Source organism: Crassostrea angulata, chromosome 7 (assembly GCF_025612915.1).
Source record: "Crassostrea angulata isolate pt1a10 chromosome 7, ASM2561291v2, whole genome shotgun sequence".
Classification (NCBI taxonomy): domain Eukaryota; kingdom Metazoa; phylum Mollusca; class Bivalvia; order Ostreida; family Ostreidae; genus Magallana; species Magallana angulata.
The window spans coordinates 50,909,694-50,932,088 of record NC_069117.1 but is presented as its reverse complement, the minus strand read 5'-3'; the positions used below and the strand labels follow the sequence as shown (position 1 = coordinate 50,932,088).

Here is a 22,395-nt window from a genome sequence, read left to right as displayed (position 1 = left end):
TACATTTTTACAAATTTAGCATTGATCATATTGGTTACAAGACTGAAAAAAATAGCAAGACGTTATATAATTTCACAATTTCATTAATAGGATCGCCATGCAGAGCAGACCTATTATTAGCAGCGTCCGTGACCTCAGCGTTTCGGCTGTACTTTGAACAGCAATTCACATATAGGATAACTCATGTCATATTATTCAATCAGAATGCATCACGTACTGTTAAATATAGGTTTTATCTAAGAGATATTTCTGAAACAGCTCATGTTCATTGACACGTTTATTTGGTGTTTTTTTTAGATTCCTACATTAACGCGAGGAATGAATATCCGTGTTAAATCGCGAGAAGCGAATCTCGCGAATTTTAAAATCTCGCTTTTATGACAGTAAAATTACGAGAAGCGCTATTTTGCGAATTTTGAAATCTCGCTTTAATGACATAAGATATGATAAAAATTTGGCATATGCAATTTTATGTTCTTGCAATTTGTTTGAAAACGGCTGAATCCCGCAATTGAGTACTCGCGTAAAATAAGGAATCTACAGTATTTTTTTGTTAATGTGAGTATTTCTGAATTTTAATTATCATTAAACTTGGACATTTTGTTTTCGTTTTTTTCTGATAAAGAACCCAGCATAGAACAAGTCACTTGCAACCACAGCAAACAGTGTTCCTATGATTATACACATTCCCACAACTCCCAATCCAGCGGATGATTGTCGCTCATCAGGTGCAGACGTCTTCTTCCTCAAAGAGGATGAAAGAGAGGTTTTCTTAAGTGTTAAGTTCTTTTTTATCTGACTTATTTTCTGTTGAAGACCTTCCATTGTGATATTAGAAACCACTGAGCAATCACAGAGGCATTGTGAAATTACTGGTTCTGTGGTATAAACTGATGTGGACAAAGCGCTTGGCAATGTCGTGGATTCGATATTTGATGAGGCCTCGTATACACACGGAAATTGATCTGGATCCTTTATAGGTGGCAAATTGGTCACATCGTTGTTGATAGTAACTAAAACATTTAATTGGAAATAAGTGAACATAGGTCTTTTATTCTTGTTCTGAAATTAGGGGTGAAGGGACAGACATACCTTTATTATAAGCACGGAGAAGAACTGTGGTGTTCATTTCAGAACTAACAAGTGTTAGTTTTTCTGGAAGTTTGTCTACATCTGTGCATTCTGCGTTGCATATCTTTGTTTCTGGAGTGTATGCCGCAGCAAAACAGAAGAATTTAGAAAATGAATTGATTGCACATTCTGTGATGCTAACGTTGATCCAGGATTGTCTATCAGTGCCGGTCTCCGTCAGCTTTGACATGGGGTACATCTCAACAGCTTAAATATTTTCAAAGAAATAAATGCTTCTGTAATAGTTTGATGTCTACAGTATCAACAATTAACCAAACAAAATCGAAAGTCTACAGATTTCTGTCAGTGCTTAACTGAACATAATATTTCACATGAAAGAGACAAAATGGAGAGGAGTGTAGACCTAAAACAGTGCAGTTCCGTAAATTATTTTCTTTTAAGTACTGTTCATCATTAGAAAAACCGTTAGAACTAAATCTTGTTATATCATGCTGTCAAAAGTTATCATTGTGAGAAAAGAGCTTCACTTATTGATTAAAAACAGGGGTTAAAAAAACAACAACAAAAACCCAAAAGGGCTTTGGGCCTTGTCAAAATTGTAAAACAGGAGACCCATAGGCCACATCGCTCACCTGCGCAGCAAAGGACTTAATAGAATCTTTATTGAGCCATATACAAAATACCAAGACGATATAGTATAGTTGGTTCTGTATTTCAATTCCCTTGGATATTTTTTTGCTGATTATGAGCATCTTTATTAAAACGATGATTTTATAGTCATATCACATATTGAACAATGCATTTCTAAAGAGGATTAAAAAAAAACTGTTTATACATGGGATATGCATCACCATCAAACTTTGAACCCCTTATGAAACCCAAGAATTGTCAAGGGGCCAGAGTCTTAACAATTTTAAAGAATTATCAATATGTCAAAATGCTTGTATCTAAGTAAAAACATATATATCATAACATATAAGTTTATAAGTTTTTGTGAATAATTTAAATCTTTTTTTATAATTTGACCCCGCTCCCCCTCCTAAAAAAAAATGTTCCGCCATCCTACGACTGAAGATTATGACTTAAGATAATTTAAATCTACATAAGGTTGCTTTCACTTAAGTTACAACTTTTTCTGGTCTAATGTTTTTAGAAAATTTTAAAGGATTTTTTTCGATTTATTCATATGTAAATGATCAACCCCTTGTGGTTCATAACTTCAATAAGCTTAATCCTAACTGAGGATGCTTCCACGCTAGTTACAATTTTTTTGACCGATCGGTTTCAAAGAGGAATGATTTTTAAGATTTTACTCTATATTGTCTTTTGTGAAAATTCTATCCTCCCCTGTTTTGGCCCTACTCTACCCATGGGGATCAGGGTTTGAACAAACTTGAATTTAAACAAATTAAATATACTCTACTTGAAGATGTTTCCACAAAAGTTTAATTTCAGCTTATCTCTCATAAAAGAGGGCGTGGTCCTTCATCTTAACAAACTTGAATTTCCTTCATTCAACGATGATTTGTGTTAAATTTTGCCCAGTGGTTCTGGAGAAGAAGTCAAAAAAGTTTACAGACAGACAGACGAACGCCTGTCACAAGGTCACAAAAAATCGCTTGAGCAGCTTATATTTGAAAACATTAAATGTCTCTGAAGCTCCTTCTTATTTCGTAAAAATGGTGTGGGTATGCGATGAGAACAATACATAACACATGTGCTTATTTTTAACTGATTTCCTCAAAAAAAGAAACATTTGAGTGTTTTGCCTTCAAGAGTTTGTTTAAATTTCTTTATACCGAGGAAAATAAGCGGATGAATTAATTTTTAATGGTAATTAAACTTTCATGTATGCAACCGTTATAAGCAACTTGCCGTCTGGAATCTTTCCGAGTTTTTGAAGACACACAAATCCAAAGGCTTTGCCCTCACAACGTTCAGCATAAAGTGTGTTCGAGTGTGCTGAAGATCTGGACATGTTGAGTACCGCACATTGCCTCTCGTAAAAGATTTGTCCGGGTAGAGTTATGTTTATTTCTGCACTTCGAGATTTTCTGCATTTATTCCACAAACTGCTGTTTGGGTGTTTTGTTAGACCTAACCAAACGTCCTCAGAAGCATTCCTGTTACAGCAAAATGAAAATAACAATAATACATGTATGCAGACTTTTTTGCAGAGTCTCAATAGAATATCTCATAAAACAGGTTAAAATGATTTCATGATAGGCAGTACTGTATCATTAATTCAGCAAAGAAAAGATTGTGCAATTTAAGAAGGTACTTTGAAAATAACTGTTAAGGCCACATCAATTTGATTTCTTGGTCGCGGGTCCGCATGCATTGTCTAAGGGCTTTTAAAAAAATTATTAAAAAGTGAATCCCACACCCGGAAATGTTCGTTCCGTTTCCCGCTCCATGTTTATTTTTTTTATTCATCATGATTGTACTTTTTTTACATTAATCATGCCAAAAAAATTTCCGGTAGAATGTCAGCAAGGTTTACAAAATAATGTGTGTATGTGTGGATACAGGAGGGGTCTGATACAATGGCAAATACAGTCACTAACTTTTAAGTGATTTTTACATGTATTTTAAAGGGGAAAATATGATGTTTTAAAATAAAATGTAATCACTCGCCTCTATTTTTTTGATGCCGCTAAAAAATTTTGATATTTCAGTTTTGTAATTTTCAAAATTAATAAATCGCCCGCTTACCCTAATATTTTTGGCCTAGAATCCAAAGACCAAGAAACCAAATTGGTCAGGCCTTCAGTTATCAAGTCACCTGATTCCTTTAGCATGGAAATAAGCCTCAGAGATGTATTTACGCGGACGATAATCTTGTTTAATACAGTTCTATTATTAAGGATTTGAGGCAATTTTCATGATTAATACCAGGTATTTATGATAAAAGTTAAAACTAGTGTTTTGTTACTCAATCCCTCAAGTTATTGCGTGCTTTTGTTCGTATTGAGACTGGTGGGTTTTTTTCTATACAGATCCCGAATAAATGGGAGCATGACTTCAGGGTAGGGAACACCCACGCTTAGAAAATACCCTTTCGGGAACAAATGACTTTCAAAACATATGACGGCACAATACAATAGTACATGTATTTAATGCACAGTGTCGCTTGATAACGGCATGCTTTATTACGCTTGTACTTTTTAAAAGCATAATTACTACCAAAAGCATACACCACATGTTGAGTGGTTGAACAAAATTGATAACTACTCCAGTTGTCATCTGACAAATATACAGAGGATGTTAGAGCAAGGCTTTCCCCCTTTAATAGCATTATGTTTTCACTAAGTCAAATAATGTGTCAAATAATGTATCATGAAAAACCGTCAATGCTTACGTATCCTAGTGATATAGTCTAAAAACTTCTTGCTATGTCCGCTCGAACTTAACAGAATCGAAATAATTCTCGAAATCCTTTTTGGGAGTTGATTTTAATCAACTCTCCTATGCAGTTACACTGGCAAACCGAAAGTGAAACAGTGTTTGGACCTAAGCACAAATCATCACCGCTGACAAGACTTAGTTCTCGGAAATAATCGATAAATTCGCTGTAATGATTTCTGAAGCATTGTTTTTCAAGGAAACTTATTTATCAATACCTTGAAAATAGTCAGATTTTAAATGGTAGGAAACAATTTAGACATTTTTTGTAGTGGTATGTATTCCTACGCTAGAGTTTACTATAGTATTGTTCAACCAGACGATCGGTGGTTTCCGTAAATCTTCGACAAGCAGAGAATTTCTCTTGCTTGTCGGAGATTAACGGAGACAGCCGAGCGTCTGGTTGAACGAAGCTAGATTTCAATATTGCTTGGATCCATACAATTTTTCAGAAATATTTCGATTACTGATACGTACGTTGATGGAATTAATAGTATCTTAAAATATTACACGACATGATTCATATGGGGTTTTTTCGAAATTCTTTTCGGAAGAGTCCGAGTATTCATATTATAAAAAATGTGCGTATATCAAATACATATAAGAAACCACTTGCCATGCAAAATAACATTATCGTTGATTCTAAAATAAATAATAATCGATAAAATCAACTCCCGTCAGTACTTCAGTACTTTGATTAAACAAGTCTCATGTACTTTCATTCGAACCCCATTTGATTTATTGCAGACAAAACAACGGTAAAGACAGCATTATGAACACATTGGCGGGAGTGAATAAAGCAATTTAATACTTTATGACTTCATATCACCAAACACTGGACACTATAGCGGAAAGATTTTATGGCAACAGTTCAGACCAATATTAACAAAGCCAGAAATCATTTGAATCTCAAATTACTCTGGACCTCAAGTTGGAGTTATTGCTAATAAAATTTTCGGAAAATTTATTTCTCGCTGAATATTTCATGAATACTTTTTAGCATTTTAAAAGTCTTCAAAACTTACCAACCCTTCATCTCTGCTTTCATTTTAATATACTCATTGACAGGCCTCCATTCGTTGTACTGTAATGGGAATCCATTGGTTCTGCAAACATTCGTAGCATCTAACCAAGACTTTTTTTCAGAATGCACGGTATAGACTTTTTGCCAAAATTGGCCCATGTAAGCTAGAATTGAAAATACTGAAATTTTTTTTTTAATTATTCTCGATTGAGTTTTACTGATGATACAATTAATTGTTGTACATTAATATTGAGTAAGGTTTGCGAAATTATCTTTTATTTCTTACCCGGTCTGATTATTTCGAAGCCCAGCACACCCGTCGTGGCTTAAACACAAAAAGGTAAATAACAAAGTGACAAAATGAGTATAAAATTTAATACCCTTCTTTAATTAATTCTTGATCAAATGTTGTAACTAAACGTATACTCACTTTTTCGACAGAGAACAATCCCGATGCAAAGAAATACCATAGAAACGTTTTTGGAAGTCATGTTGTATAACTTGGTAAGCGCTTAATCCCGAAACTAAAACATGTGGATAATTATTTGGTCGTAGTGATCTTGTAGGTTTTGGAATATAAACGTCTTTTTTGGTTATCTTTGACTTGATGCCCCCCAAAAAACCCAGACCTTTTTGATAACACATCTTTTTTCTTCTCAACGCTATTTTGCTAATTTTGATTACCTTCTTGTTATTTTAGACCCTAAACAGAAAACTAATTTTAAATTTGCATCCGATAAAAAATCTAGGTCAAATACAGAAAATACTTTGAATACATGAGCAGATAATTCTTTCTTTTCTTTAGACAGAGTTCTGACCATTTTAAAAATTCTATAACCATTATGATATCAAAACAATATTAAGTTATCCAAAGACATAGTTGATGTCTTAATTCATCATCTTTTTTAAAAAATAAAGCCATGTTGTGAAGCAAATTTCGAGTAAGCCTTTTTTGGGATTTGAATAAAAGAATTAATAGTAACGATTTTTACGATGCCCAATCATCGATGTTTTACAAATACTATTTAATCCACACAACGTTGTTCCAAATTGGTCGGCGTTGAATTCATGCCATTTTGTCAACGTTGAAAAACAAAATAAAATTTGCCTTACTCACTCTTGAGAAGTTATTATATATTTCATATTCTACTCTATACGTTTGTTACTTCAAACATCTCCCAAGAAATATGTTTGTAAGGTAAAACAAAGTTTATACGATGTTACAAAGTTACATATAAAAAATATACTTGCTGGAAACCAGCAACCTAACACAATAAATTGAAAATATGTTGAAGTTGAATATAAAGAGCATGTTAAACACTTTAGATAAGTTCAACTTTTCTTTACATGTTTTTTGTATTTAAAGAATCAATCAATTGAATTGATAAGTACTTGATCAAAATAAACATGAAAAATTAAATGAAATTAAGGAGAGTCACCTACGTTTTTTCAGTTAGCTGTTTAAATAAAATCCAGGTTTGCAAACAAAAAATAGTGAATCATCTATCCATCAGTATCAAACAAGCAGATTTTAATTTCTCTTTGTAATACTCCACAGTGAAACCATCGGACCAATACCAAAATATATAAAGATAGCTTTAGATTGAAGGGTAGTCTGAAATCGATAATTCATTTCTTTTATCAAAGACGAACACCACTTTAATGCCTTAAAGGTCTTTTTTGATATAAACTAAGCATGTGTTCTGTGTTCGGCTGCTAATGACATATTGAATTGTAGTTCCGTTTTTATATATTTTTTTCCTTCTGCTATCAAGGCACCGAGGAAAACTACTAGTAAAAGGCAAGCTATTAAGATTTTTTCATTAATTTGATAGGTAAAAATTTGTTCGATCAGGATAGTAAATTATAGGTGTTTGAAATATTTCAATTATTCAGAGGATTCGCTCAATGATTAAAAAACAAATCAAAGTACTGAAGAACTGACGGGAGTTGATGTTGTCGATGTTTATTTTTAAATCAACGATATGTTATTTTGCATGACAAGTACATGTCTTTTCTAATTTGAATTACGTCCATTTTTATAATATGAATTTTTGGACTTTTTCGACAAGAATGTCGAGAAACCCCCAAAATGAATCATGTTATATAATATTTAAAGATAAAATTAATTCAATCAAACTATGTATCAGTTATAGAAATATTTCTCGAAAATTGTATGGATACAAGCAATATTGAACTCTAGTCTCGTTCAACCAAACGCTCGGCTGACACCGTAGTTATCCGACAAGGATTTACGGAGACAGCCGAGCGTCGAGTTGAACGACACTATATTGAACTCTGGCTTAGGAATACATAGGACTACAAAAAATATTTCAATTGTTCGTACCATTTAAAATCCGACTATTTTCAAGGTATTTATACATAATTTTCCTTGAAAAACAATGCTTTAGCATACATTACATCGAATTTATCAATTATTTTCAAGATTAAAATCAACTCCCAAAAAGAAGTTACCATTGATAATCTAAAAAGTCTATCGATATATCATTTAAATCCATTGATAAAAACGAAACAAAAATTAACACTTTCTTTTGTTGAAAATATCATAGTTAAGAGTAAGGTACCAAGGATCACACACTCAAGTGATTGAGGTATAATCAGAATAAAATATGGGTCATCAACTTATTCATACAAACGTATATGCACTTCGGATTTCTGAGCAGCTTCATAACGGTATGAAAAATGGTGGTGGTTGTGCAAACATCTACAGTTCAGTCATATTTAGATTTGAAAGTCTTCAATACACCAATAAGACATTTAGACATCACTAAAAGTTTACTTTAAAACGAAATAAAAAAGTAAAACAATGAACCATAACATCATAGTTTTGAAATTTATCAATAGTGCTGATAAAGCAACTGTACGGTTAAAGTCTAATCAGATTTAACGAGCTCCGGTCCTCAGCCATGTTCGAAAACTCTAAATTATCCGGGTTTTTTATTTTCTGTTCGTACCATAAATCTGCCTTTTGTATACTCAAATTTAATAAGTCTTCTAGTGTTACTACTACGGTCAGTTATTCAACAAAATGCTTGGCTTAGTGGATCCACTGAGATCTATTTCATATAGATGAAGGTAAAAGGGTTCCGAACCAACGATGTACTGCTGTGCTATATACCGCCTCTATCCCCTTGCCATCTTTTCCCCCAGAAAAATGGCTATATAGCAGTCCTGAAAATGGTTATATTGCAGCGCCCCCCCCCCCCCCACACAGAAAGCTGACTAAATAGTGAGGTTCCCCCCTTAAACTGTCATATTACCCCCCGGAAAAGGTACTATAGAGTAGATTTTCCCCTGTTTTACATTCCGGTCATGTTTATGGCGGACTATTCGTGGCAAACATTTGCAATATCTGAGATGATATTGACTACTCAGAATTAGGGATAATAAATGCATTCATCAATATATAGTACATGTTTCCCCTTGATGTGAACAAAACACGTGCCATTATTACACTTATTTACCCTTTGTTGCACTTCTCTGGAACACCTTTACACCGTTTTTTTCGGATTTTGAATACTTACAATCTTTTTTTCGGTTTTTTCCCTTCAGTTTGGACTATGACGTTATGATATGGGTATTTTTGTTTTAAAAAGACGTCTTATACATTAAATCGTCAAAAATAGACCGGTTTGGAGATTGGAAAACTAGAGTAAAGCTTGATAAAGTTTTTCATAGTACGCCTGTTTCTGCTATATCCAACTCGTGCCATGTTAGATGGAAACGATACAGTTAAGATTTTTTTTGTGTTTTTTTTTTTGTAATGAACAAAAATGCCGCACCATATTGATCTAAAACGCGCTATTTGAATCATGCCATGGCACAATCCCTTATTTTTCGGCAGAGCCCGGGTTTTTTTTGTGTCAATAAATTGGGTTTGATTATCATCTTTATCATATCTGTTGACATTAGACTTGCTATATAATCACCAAAACTTTGTGTTCATTGTGCTTCATGAAACTGTATGTTTTATACTAGCATACAGACGTAAAATTTATGTCCTCAGTGAAAATTGTAAAGTTTATTTTGCCTCACCTTACATGGAAATAAACAACCAGACATACATAAAGACAATCTTTATAAGTATTTGAAAATAATGTTTCAGTAAAAACATATTTTTCACATCAATTTCTTGCGATATAACATTAAAATTTCACATAGTGTTATAAAAAGAAACAATGATAAGAATAAGTCTAGGATATTAAAATTAAAATTCCTAATCAACTTTTTTCTCTGATTACTTACAGCGAACTGCGCTAGCTTTTATATCTTTTTGAAAAGATTAATTGTCATAAATATTTGATGAGATAAAAAAGTAAAAGACAACCTTGAGGCATTTTTGAATAAACAAACAAATTAATGCAGTCATGATCTTATCTTTTTAGTATATTTTACTTCCATAATTGCTTTTACTAGAGTATCTAAGAAAGTGAGCACTTACGATGTAGATTTGACAGGAATATGGGAGCGCAAGAGTGAAAATTTTATAGATTAAATTTGCACATTTTTCGAATTATTACCATTATTGGAATGGGTAGAAAAATGTTTAAAAATGCAAAAGGTTTTATCATAATATGGGTCTAAATATAGCATGACGACGCTATTGATGAAAATCCTACTTATTTACAGCTGTTAAAAATGATTTTGTTGTCTTTGGGTCTTCTCTCCACAAATTTGAAACTCCTAAAGATGACACATTCTAACATAAATGTTGCTTTTAAAAATAAGATAGTAAGATGACCCATAGATGACTAATTATGTTCTTTTTCAATTTATTTTAAGAGGATAAAAAATAAAGTCCAGAGATATGACAATATTGTTTCAAACACTAACTTATACCGCATATTGTAAAGTCTCACATGGCTTACCTGTTTCGTCCTGGATAAGTAAATACTTTGATCCAGCGTTTTATTTTCAATTTCTCCTTGTGCTCCTTATTTTAAGCTTTTTGTTTTTGTTTTTAAATGTATGTTGATGTAACTTTATGTTGATCTATAGAATATTTCGTAATTTGGTCGTTATTAATTTTTTGTCATATGCACACAATTACCTGTTCTTATTACTGGTATATACAATATAACTAATATTACTGTATTTAAATACATGTTATGCTTTAGCATTTTTGATATAACTATTTATCGGTTTACCCCTCATTGCCCTTTTCAGAAAGATTGTGAGGTTTTTTTTTTAAATAGCAGAAATAGATATTTACTTCAACTCCCAACATAATATAGATTAATTAATATTCGTTCGAATCTGTACATATCATTTCGAGGTTATAGACATTTAATTCCCAAACGATTCTTATTGATGATACCCGCAAAATTACAATCGTGTGCGCCCAGTTTCTTTATACAATAGTCCCCTGTGTTGTATATAATGCGTCTTATATGATCAGAAGAAACCATTTGTCCATAAAACCAAACAAAAAATTATTTTTTGCCAGTATTAAAAGGATACTAGTAAAGGAAATTTTTGATTTTTCTACCTTTCTTCAATTATAAATATTGTCTTCATAAGGTACATAAGTAGTGTATCAATCATTAATTTCTTCATCATGTTATCAACAAGGCCTTTTTAAAGATCATTTAACCTTTTTTTCAATAATACATGTACATGTCTATATATGGAATATTAGTATTCATGTTACCAACAAGCCTTTTAATCGTCACGCCGTTTGCCCTTTTCATTTCTGTATTGGTTTATTTCTTTAATGGAAGAAATATAAACATAAAGTAGATACTTATTGCATTGCTAGTAAAGCTATCTTTATCTAATCCGATTTAAACTCCTTTACAAACTTTTTAAAGACACTACTAAGTCTTTTCATTTATCCAAAGCAATCAAAGGTCTTAAACGCAGCAAGGGCAAGACAGTTGACACCCGAGGTCCATCACTCCCCCTCCTGAGACAACTAATTTTATCTCTCCAAGCAGTCTGTTCCTCACAAAACCAGGCCACGCTATCAATTGTATTAGATTTGGGAGGGGCTGTTATTTAACATCGAAACATTTTAGCAAAGTTTACGCATTTATTTAGACACGACGGCACACACCTGTCACCAACAGGAAATGAATTATACCTCAAAAACTTGGAGGGGGCTTGTTCACATTTTTATCCAACACAGCCAGGGAATTCTCCTAAGACAATTTTGGGTTAACAACGCATCTCATGGGGGAGGGGGGGGGGTGTAATTGTTCCCTCTGATTTGTGTGTGTGTGGGTAATGGAGAACATTTTTCAATGTTCGTGGGGGACCTAATGGGAGGTCTTTTCGGGACATGTCTGGCCCATCTGTCAATGAATATATTGGGAAATTGGCATCCCATGTGCTAATGATTGGGGTTCACAAGTAGTACGCCATACTTGGGACCCCCTCCACCTTCTAACAAAAGGGGGGGGGGGGAGGCTCACTGGGTGTACTCAAGGTTAGCAAGTACGAGTTTATACCAGGGAGCAATCACCGGAAAACCGGGTAAACAGTCATGTCTCGAGTCATCCCCGTCTACATGTCATTTATCAAGCATGGGACATCTCTGGCACTTGTGATCAACACAAGGCCTCCGTCTTGCCCGTTATGCACCTTTTGCGCGTTGGTATTTCGGTGGGGCATACTCTAAAACCTGGCCTGGTCTGGCTTGTCCCCATTGGCCTGGCCTGGCCTCAAAGTTGGCCTGGCCTCACTTTTGGCCTCAAAATTGGCCTGGCCCCAGATTTTGGCCTGGCCTCAAAATTTGGCCTGGCCTCAAATTTGGCCTCTAGAAAAATTTTTGGCCTCAAATTTATATTAATATTTTCTTTACATATTTGATGTTTTTATTGATTTATTTTTAATGCACATTAAACATCCCTTTTGCTGGCTATAGTGTCATAAAGTGAAAGTGTATTAAAAATGATAGTTACAGTTGAAAATATAGTACTAACAATATATATAATATGTATGACTACAAGTATGTTGAGTAACAATTCTAACAGATTTTTATTCAGTCTGATTTAAATTCTTAAGAACTTAAGAATGTGATTTGGCCCTGCCATTATATAATCATGGCATGGTTTTGCTATGTATTTAGATCAAACTGCTCTCAGGATTTGACAATATCTATGAAACTCTTCTTATACCATCGACTTGTTTGAGAAAAAAGTAATGGAAGAGGCCAATATTTGTTTATTCTAATCAACATCAAAAATCACAAAATGTTCTGCTTTGTTCAAATTCTGATATTGACATTTCCCCATAGGAAAACAATTATTTCCTAAATATACTAGCAACACATGCATGAAACTCTACCCTTACCAGGAGGTGATGATTAATGACCATTGCTGAGTCAAGGTATCGAAGGATGCAATGTTGCGGTCGTTCACAAATGCCATTAATTAAATTAGACATGTGAAATGTTATACGACAGGATAGGCAATGAATCTGACCCCAATGTAGCAGATTAGGGATTGAAAAGGTTGATATTGAAATTCTGCTAGGGAGGGAAATTTGGGCATGATTGGTGTTGACAGGTAATGTAAACAAACAGCAAATTTTAAAGTGCATTACACAGTGATAATGATTTAATGCTATGTACCAGTTTACAAATGTTTTGGATATCAATCAGGTCAGTCTCTTAAAACGATGTTTAAATTTTAAATGGGAGATGGGAGTGGAAACTTAAATGCTTAAGTATTGGCAAAATCTATTCCTTATAGTAAGAGCAGGGCTGTACATGCATGTCATAGGTATTTTTTGTGTGTTTAGACATGGATTAAAGTAATTCAACTTGAAAAATCGGTCATATATATATTTTCATATGATTATTCCTTACGAATATGCAATTTCTAAAAGAAATCAATAAAAATTCAATCTAATTGTAAGAAAATGAGAAAAAAAGAAATTTTAAAATTTGAGGCCAAAAATTTTTGAAGAGGCCAAGTGAGAGGCCAGGCCAATTTTTTAGGCCAGGCCAAAATTTGGGGCCAGGCCAATTTTGAGGCCAAAGGTGAGGCCAGGCCAACTTTGAGGCCAGGCCAGGCCAATGGGGCCAAGCCAGGCCAGGCCAGGTTTTAGAGTATGCCATTTCGGTGGACCCCCAGACCTTCCATAACAGAGCAAGGACAGTGTGGCCTTTCTCCAACACCCATGGACTTTGTGGTTAACATGTTTTTGCTTTTGTCATATAGACATTGACATTTATCTGTATATTGATTCTGTGCTGGTAGATAATAAATTGTGAACTGTTACCTAGCTTGTTTTGTATTCAATAATAGCAAACTAGCAAAGCTGTGGGAGCGTGCTCTGATGAACACTGGCGGAACTCCATAAATAGCATGATCGCAGATAGTCACGCAAAATATCATGTGTATCATGTATCATGACTGTTCAATTAATCGATTTTAAATGAGCATAATGTTTATCATTTCAAACCACTTAATCCCTTCCATTAAAACAATTTTTGACATTAGCCTTAAGGTCAAGATGTAGTAAATGAAAGGTGACTACAGGTTTATGAAATTTAAGATATACATTCTTTTAATGATGCTTCATAACAATATTTTTGTTTCATAGGGTGTAACGGGGCCTAAATTTATGGTAAACACAATGAAAAGTCGTGTTTTAAACAACCATTTTCTGTGAAATATGAAGGATAAAAGTAATAATGATCAGCATTTTGTCCATTTTTGACTGATGAAATGTATCTAGAATACCTACAGCCTCTCCAAAATCGGCATTAACAAGCTCTTAACCTCCTCTTTAAAATGATGCCAAATTGAATATAGGTACCGGGATTACTTTTTCCATGAATAAATATAGAATGTCAAAATAGTGTTTTATTTTCTACACAATTCCTTTAAAGCCGTAAAATACAGGAAAAAGATTCTTCAAATCAATTATTACGTCTTAATGGTTCTAGCACCAAAATGACACTCTGAAATCATTTACTAGATCTTGATCTTTAACAAAACTAACTTTAAAAAACAAGCAACGTATTTTCTAAGAAAAATTAATAACTTGCCCTGGGTTCTTAGAGAAAGAGTTTGCGTCGCCTAAGTTAATGTAAGTGAACTGATGATATGACTCATATATGCAAGATTTCTAAGTTTTGCATACAATTATTTGAATTTAAAGTCTTCTTTAGAATCTGAAAAAAATTTACATTTCAGAATTTGGCTACGCATTTGATTTGGAAAGGTTAATATTGCAAACAGAGCGACATTTCTATAAATTTTGAATGTTAAGCGTTAAAAAAAGTTTGGTTGTTAGTTTTATATTTTTCTGATATTGACTCTATTTCCACATATATACCACTATTTTCCAGCTCTGGTGTTCTAGTTTATTAATAAATTTATAAAGCTAAATCCAGGATGGATTCATTTCTATTTTAAGTACAAAATATCACTTTTCCACATAGGGTATGGTCACGGTTTTATTCAAAATTTATTTTTTCCGTTTTATTGTTGACAATGCCTCAATTTAAGGAGGCTGGGGGTCGAAATATAACATAATATAAAACCATCAGATTTATTTGAAAATATTATATGCGATTTCTGAAGCTATCAACTACTATTTGATAAAGAAAAATTTCATATATTTTAATATAAAATTTCATCATTTTCTATTATTTTTATATGGAGTTCATCTTTTAAAGGAGATCAATATTGTTTAAAATGGTAACTACCCCCAGCCCCCTTAATAGTCAACCAAAATTTGAGCGCAAGTCGTCGAGTTATAAGTGAGATACAGAGCTTACAATTCTTTGTTATGTAAAAGCTCAGGTCATGTTTTTGTTTATATTTTGAATTTTCAAGGTTTAGACCTAAGAAAAAGTGACAAATGCCTTGAACTTTTTTGTTTATGTTAAAAATAATCCGTAAATTAAAAAAAAATCAGCTTGGACAAGAACTTTTTACGGTATATTGAACAAATGTAAACAAAAACATGGCACGAGTCTTGTATACGTAACAAAGAATTATTAGCTGCTTATAACTCTAAAGCTGACACTTAAATTTTGATTGATCATTGGAATTGCCTTTAGTTACTTAACATTGTAAACAATACAAATAGAAAAATCAATTTGTCAAAATCGTGATTATGCCTTTTTTAAATTGATAATATATAATATTTCTTTATTTAAAAAAGCAAGAAAAAATTATTTTAAAAGCGTACTAATTAAAAGAAGGTTCATTGATGACATCTGAAATCTAAATAAAATAGTTTACTCTTCTTACACAAAATATATATAATTAATATAAGAAGGCGTTTGATGCCTCTATTTTGTGACGTACTCATCGAATTTAACATGGAACAAGAAAAAACATTAAGCAGATTACTTATTACAATGTAAGTTAAGCCATCATTATCTAATCCTGATTAGCTTCGTCAATCCACTGTTCACTACCCCTTTTAACAGGATCGAAAAAATAAAAGATATATTCAAAACTAACTTTAACAATGCTATGGATAATTTTGAAATTTTTATTTCTAAACTTTAGTGTAATAGAATGCTTATTTCAATAATGTCCTCTTTAAGAAATTTTCAAAGTCACTGTGCTATCTTATTTTATTTAAACTTTCATTAAAGCTTTAAACAGATCCTCTAACGCAATTTGATAATCGTTATTGATGTTCCTTAGAATTTCCAGGACATATCTGTTTTAAAAATTATATGCATTGTCTACCCTCTCGTTAACGTGCCAGTGAATTTCAAGAATAGATTTTGAATAAACGTATTGTTTACAATTTAAAACCACTTAGTCCCAGCATTTACAATTTTCTACACTATTCATGTACAATCAAATGCCAGTACTTTCCATTGCAACTCAAAAGATTTTTTGACTTAACCGTTCAATAAAAATAATTTTCAAGAACAATTTAAACAAGATAACTGTGAGCCAATGCTCACATTGTGATACCTCCGCTCTGATGTGAAAATGGAAATTAAGCAAAGTCGACATTTAACAGAAAGTTGGCATCCGATTGGTACAAAAATATATCCCACAATATGGCATGCCTAAACAAAAAGCGCATTAAAGTTTCAAGCATCTGCGATAAATAATTGCTGAGAAATCTTAGAAAAAAAATTGTAAATTTTGGTTAAAAATAATCAAAGTCGTCATTTAACAGGAAGTGGACGTTCGATCGGTACAAAAATATATCCCACAATATGGCATGTTTAAGCAAAAGGTGTGTTTAAATTTCAAGCATATGCAATAAATAGTTACTGAGGAATCTTTGACGGAAATTTGTTAGAAAATTTATGCTAAAAGTAAACAAAGTCGTCATTCAACAGGAAGTTGACGTTCGATTGGTACATAAATATATCCCACAATATGACATGACTACACAAATAGTGTTATAAAATTTCAAGCATCAGTGATAAATAGTTGCTCTTTGACGAAAATTTGTTAGAAAAATTTGGCTAAAAATAATCTAAGTCGTCATTTAACCAGAAATTGATGTCCTATTGGTACAAAAGTATATACCACGATATGGCATGCCTAAACAAATAGTGTGTTAAAATTTCAAGCATCTGCAATAAATAGTTGCTGAGAAAAATGCGACAGAAATTTTTGTTACTGACGGACAGACAGACACACAAGGGTCACACAGTATACCCCCTTCTCCTTTTGTGCGGGGGTATAATGAACTTATGATGTGATGATAATGTGAATCATGTATGCATTGTATTTATGCTTTGTTAGCATAATTCATTTACTCGTATAATTACTTGACTCTCAAGACTTGCTTAGCATTTAAAAAAAACCCATTTCATTAGAGAAGTCGGATACGTATATATATATAGATATACATGAAAGTACAATATATCTTTTTTATAATGTTATAATTGAATTGATTTCAACTATGTGTATCAATTTAAGACCAAATGATAAATAATATTTCTTTATTTAAAAGTGGAATATAATATTTGAAAATCACACTAATTACAAGTCCATTAATGATATTCTATAGTTCATGGCAGTTTTTAGAAACTTTTAGAACTTCCTTGTCAAAAATTTTACAGTTATGAAAAAAACTTTGAACAAGTCGCTGCCAGCCAAAGCAAACAGTGTTCCTATGATAACACACGTACCCAGAATTCCCATCGTCACAGAAGATGGCCTTTCATCCGGTGCACATATTAACTTCCGTTGGGATGACGATAAAGAAGTTTTGGCGACAGTTAGGTTTTCTTTGATCTGAGTTATTTTCTGCTGAAGATCTACCGTTGAAATGTTGGACGTCGTTGGACAGGTACAAGGGCATTGAGAGGTCACTTGCTCTGAAGTGCTTGCTAAAGTGGAAATACCAGTCGTTGTTTGGGTGTCTGGTAAACAGGGAATCTGTCCTGGGTCTGATACCGACGTCAAATTTGTCATTGTGTTGTTGATAAGAACTGGAATATTATTTTCAATATATATATTAAACTTTCAAAAGAAAGGTTTGATAATTTAGAGTATACAGTTTTAATGTTTTGTAATGGTTTTTGGATAGCAATACCTTTATTGTAAGTTCGTAGAAGAATAGTGGAGTTTATTGTAGAATTGACAAGCGTAACATTTTCAGGAACATTGTCCATATCTGTACATTCTGCGACACAAATCCCTGTTTCCGGGAAGTAAGTCGCAGCGTAACAGAAGAATTCGGAAAATGAATTTACTGCACATTCTGTGTCAGTTACATTATCCCACGATATCCGAGAAGATCCATTTTCTACCACTGTTGATGAAGGGTAAAACTCTACAGCTAAAATATTAAGGGATATGATACTCTCTGAATCACTCAACACAATTAAAAAGGAAAAAATCAAACGTGACCTAAGAAAATTTGTCCGATGGTTCATAGAAAATAAGCTTCGTGAGTTAGTATTAATATATCTTTGAATTGTGTATAATTTCTTTTTTACAGTATTTTGAAACAAAAACTTGCCTTTTGGTATTTTCCCTGAGGACTTCAAGCATACAAATCCAAGATCTCTCCCATTACAAGAATCAGCATACAATAAATTGGGATTTCCAGAATAAGAAGGTTCAGACATGTTCAAGACAGCACATTGTCTCTCGTGAAAGAGTTGTCCGGGAATAGAGAAAGATTTTTCAATACAGTCAGATGATTTGGTTGAATACCATACATTGCTGTTCGAATGTTTTATAAATCCAATCCAGAGGTCTTCAAAAGTGTTCCTTAATACACAAAACACATCTAATGAATCGCATATACCAGAAAAAAGATACATCCCTTAATGTTTATTAATTTTAATATCACGTTGTATTATTTAATAAAACTATCCCAAACCTCCTGAACCCCCACTCCACCCCAGAAAAAAAAACCAAAGCAAACAAAAGAAAACACAAAATTATGACAAAGTTGACGTAATATACATTTGGATAGGAATGTGTTTAAAAAGGTGATTTTTTTAACACGAAATATTAACATTTCCGTTCTCATTGAATCGTACTTCAGCAGACAGAGTATGCTCAAACTCTGTAAGATTCGAACCACACTTGCGGTTATTATGAGTGGCAACTATTCTTCCGCGGGACAATCAACAGTGACATTAAGCTCACCAGCATAATTCTGCTCACCAACATAATTCTAACACAAGAGTCTCTTAGTCATGTTTTGATACAATAGTACACATCCCGTTTTTATCGATACAGTGGCGGATTTGGTGGTGGGGGGGGGGGACACAATTTAAATATCGTAATAAAGTTACAAAAGTGGCAAAAGAATGTAATGTACAAATTGCGAGTTCAATTATCAACTTTTGGCAACCTCATTGGATGTCATTTCATTAGACTGTCAGAAAAAAATGGAAGGAAATGTTTCTAATATTTCTGCAAGTAAGAGGAATTTGTTGGGATTACTGCTGGTCTTTTAATCTACAAACCTTAAAAAATCATAAATAATTTAATTACTTTTTAAAAGTATAACACAAAAAGAAAATATCATATATGTCTTACTTTGAAGACTTCCTTGTACCCTACAAACTCTCTAAAATCCAGGAGCTTCCCGGGGCCTTGTCCCCTGAACCCCACGAGGCTATTTCCTGAATCCACCACAGGCCTCTAAGCGCCCCTCTTTTATCTCTTGTCTTAAACTTGCCCCCCTCTAATATAACTTAAAATCCTGGATCCACCTCTGCGATATATGTAGTGATTTAGTGATATCTTATTCTACTTACTACTATCACATATTAGTTCAGGGAAATTTTTCTGCCAAAGAGACGATCACTTTAAGTATAATAGCAATAGAAAACCTATGAATCCAAAAAAAATTATCTTTTATATCAAAACCCTTTTTAAAGGACTTACCAGCCTAACCTCTCGGCTTTGATCTTTATGTACAAGTTGACATCATCTTTATTACCACTGTACGTCCTCATTCCAGTATACTTGCAAACGTTTTCAGCATCAAAGAACGTTTTGGGTTCCGAGTGTAAGATGAATAATTTCTGCGAACTATGGCCCAAGTATGCTTAAAAGTTGATAACAGGTATTTACTACAACGATCTATACACCTAAATATCAAAAAAGTTAGTGTGCTCTTTACGCATTATTACCTTCTTTGATTATTCCATGTCCCCAAACATTTGTCAATGCTAAAATGTTAAAAAAAAAATTACAGAAAACGTATAAAGGTTAGTTTGACGAAAATGAAATAATAACAACTCTAGTTCAGTGAAAGTTATATTTCATAAATATCATAATACAATAAACCATGCTAGCATACGTACTGTTTCCATAAATAACTATGAGTTCAAAAAACACACAAATCTTCTCAAAACACATGGTGCATTTAGAAAATAAGATAAACTCTGTAACAGAAAGAGAGAAAAAATTTGTTCATAAAACAATACATACCCTTTATGTAAAGTTAAAATCAATTGACGACATTTATTTGATGGCGTATTATTATACCATTTAACCTCTTAATGTTTAGTTGAACTTTTGGTTTAGGTAATGTCATTTTTTGATAAATGTTTGCATCTTAATTCAATTTGTTATACTTAATTGTTATATAATATATAAACAGAACTTACAAACTGAGCTGGACTTTCCTTACTCTCCTTAATAGCGTATGTAAAAAAAATCTAAACGCATTTGTGTCATTGCAAAATGTATATTTTTTTCCATCCATTAGCTCGTTTCTCTGAATAAACATTGAAACGATCGCACAGGTTAATCTAATTCCAAAACTCGAAAAAAAGTATTGATGATAGGACGTTTTTAAAGTAAATGTTATTAAAAAATCAATTTATTGGTTTGGAACATTCATACAAAAAGCATTGTTAGCAAAAAAGCATACTTTGCAAAAAGTTCCAAAAGCGCTGAAAGCTTAACTGGAAATCGAAAAATATAGAAAACCATTCAATTCGCTGTAATGCATTATAATCATTTGGCATTTCAGTTCTAGTAATTAATACAGCAAAACTCGTTTAAAGCGAATTTCAAGGGACCATAGAAAAACCTTCTTTATAGCCGTAATTCGTTATACGGTTTTAGCAAATATGTAAGAAATCTTATTGCGAATTCGATATAAAATGATAAGCTTCAAATTATCGTAGGTTATAAAATCAATATTTTTGTCATTTACAAAAACTGACAAAATAATATACCTATTTTAATTAAAAACATGTTTTATATGCATTTTAAAGTTTCATGTATCTTCAATGAAACTTGTTATGAAAAATATTCGTTATATAAATGATAAAATACGTTAAAATTTTACCAATGAGGGTATAAAAACTACTTTCTATAACAGTGTTCGTTATATTCTGCAATTTCCTATATGTTTAAATAAGATATTTGCTGGGATGTGCATAATAATTCGTTATGGCCGGAAATTCGTTATAGCTTTGTTCGTTATATTCGAGTTTTGCTGTAGTTATTTGACTGATGTTTTTTTTTTCGAAGTTTGTGATTAAACTGAATTGCCACTTTAGTTGTGAATTTCCCGAAGTCCCGTAAACACAAAATCATGTCAATGTAGCGTAACTATCTAACGGAAATTTAAGAATTAAAAAAAAATTATCATCGATAGTTTTTATTATATTTGTTGACTGTAGTTGATTGAACATTTCAAAGTCATGCATAATGTAAACCACTGTTTACAACCTTTATCATAAGAATCAAACGATATTTGAAGATCATAGCTTTTTTATGAGAGTTTCTGATCTCTTTATAAAGAAATCTTTAATAAATTCTTACCATTTATGATGTGGATTTTAATTTGTTTTTTGTATTTTTTAGCATCACAGGTTTAATTAAGCATAAGGACAGAGATGATCCTATCATTATCCACACTGCTAAAATAGACGATGAAAGAAGTCCATGCCTATGTAATCAGTAATCGATACAAATTAATATCAATCAAAGCAATTAGAGGTTGCAGAGAAAAGGTTTGTATGCAAGTCTGATAAAACAAAATTGTTTGAAAGATGGTCATCTATTTTGAGTAGCACTGTATGTCCCATGTATTCAAAATTTTCTGGCTTGTTTGTTCAAATAATTTATGAATATATTTATAATGTACATTTAATAAATACAATTTGGTATTAAAAAGAATCTTTTTTTCATATTAAAAGGAGTTGACTGCAGGACAAACACGTATAACACAATAACAAACCCTTAACAGCTATTTTCAAAAATTGAATATATTTAAATTTAAGAAAAAAAATACATAAGAGTAATAAATTAAACAAACCTACACCAAATCTTCATTCAGTTTAAGTGAGCACAAATCATGTTTAAGTAAACGTCTAAACAATTTTTCCTGACATAAAAAAATCCACTTAAGAATTAACTGACAAAATTGTGTACATCAGCTTATGACATAAATATAAACATGTACATTGTACGTATATCTCAAAT

The 22,395-nt window shown here is 32.5% G+C and overlaps 3 protein-coding genes across 3 annotated transcripts; all 3 read right to left on the bottom strand.

Moving 5' to 3' along the window:
• Nucleotides 1-524: 524 nt before the first annotated feature.
• Nucleotides 525-1,669, bottom strand: LOC128192248 (uncharacterized). Its single transcript, XM_052864804.1, has 2 exons — nt 1,093-1,669; nt 525-1,013 (listed from the first exon to the last, which is right to left on the bottom strand). Exons 1-2 carry the CDS (start codon nt 1,328-1,330, stop codon nt 586-588), a joined length of 666 nt encoding a protein of 221 aa, XP_052720764.1. The 5' UTR covers nt 1,331-1,669; the 3' UTR covers nt 525-585.
• Nucleotides 1,670-2,929: 1,260 nt separating this feature from the next.
• LOC128191393 (uncharacterized) lies at nt 2,930-7,075 on the bottom strand. The gene is made up of 5 exons (XM_052863454.1): nt 6,965-7,075; nt 5,952-6,045; nt 5,808-5,846; nt 5,523-5,685; nt 2,930-3,215 (listed from the first exon to the last, which is right to left on the bottom strand). The coding sequence occupies exons 2-5, from the start codon at nt 6,010-6,012 to the stop codon at nt 2,930-2,932; spliced, it is 549 nt and encodes a 182-aa protein (XP_052719414.1). The 5' UTR covers nt 6,013-6,045; nt 6,965-7,075.
• Nucleotides 7,076-17,450: 10,375 nt separating this feature from the next.
• Nucleotides 17,451-20,748, bottom strand: LOC128192233 (uncharacterized). Its single transcript, XM_052864782.1, has 7 exons — nt 20,565-20,748; nt 20,259-20,339; nt 20,085-20,123; nt 19,837-19,999; nt 18,452-18,705; nt 18,023-18,268; nt 17,451-17,918 (listed from the first exon to the last, which is right to left on the bottom strand). The coding sequence occupies exons 2-7, from the start codon at nt 20,311-20,313 to the stop codon at nt 17,518-17,520; spliced, it is 1,158 nt and encodes a 385-aa protein (XP_052720742.1). The 5' UTR covers nt 20,314-20,339; nt 20,565-20,748; the 3' UTR covers nt 17,451-17,517.
• Nucleotides 20,749-22,395: the final 1,647 nt, after the last annotated feature.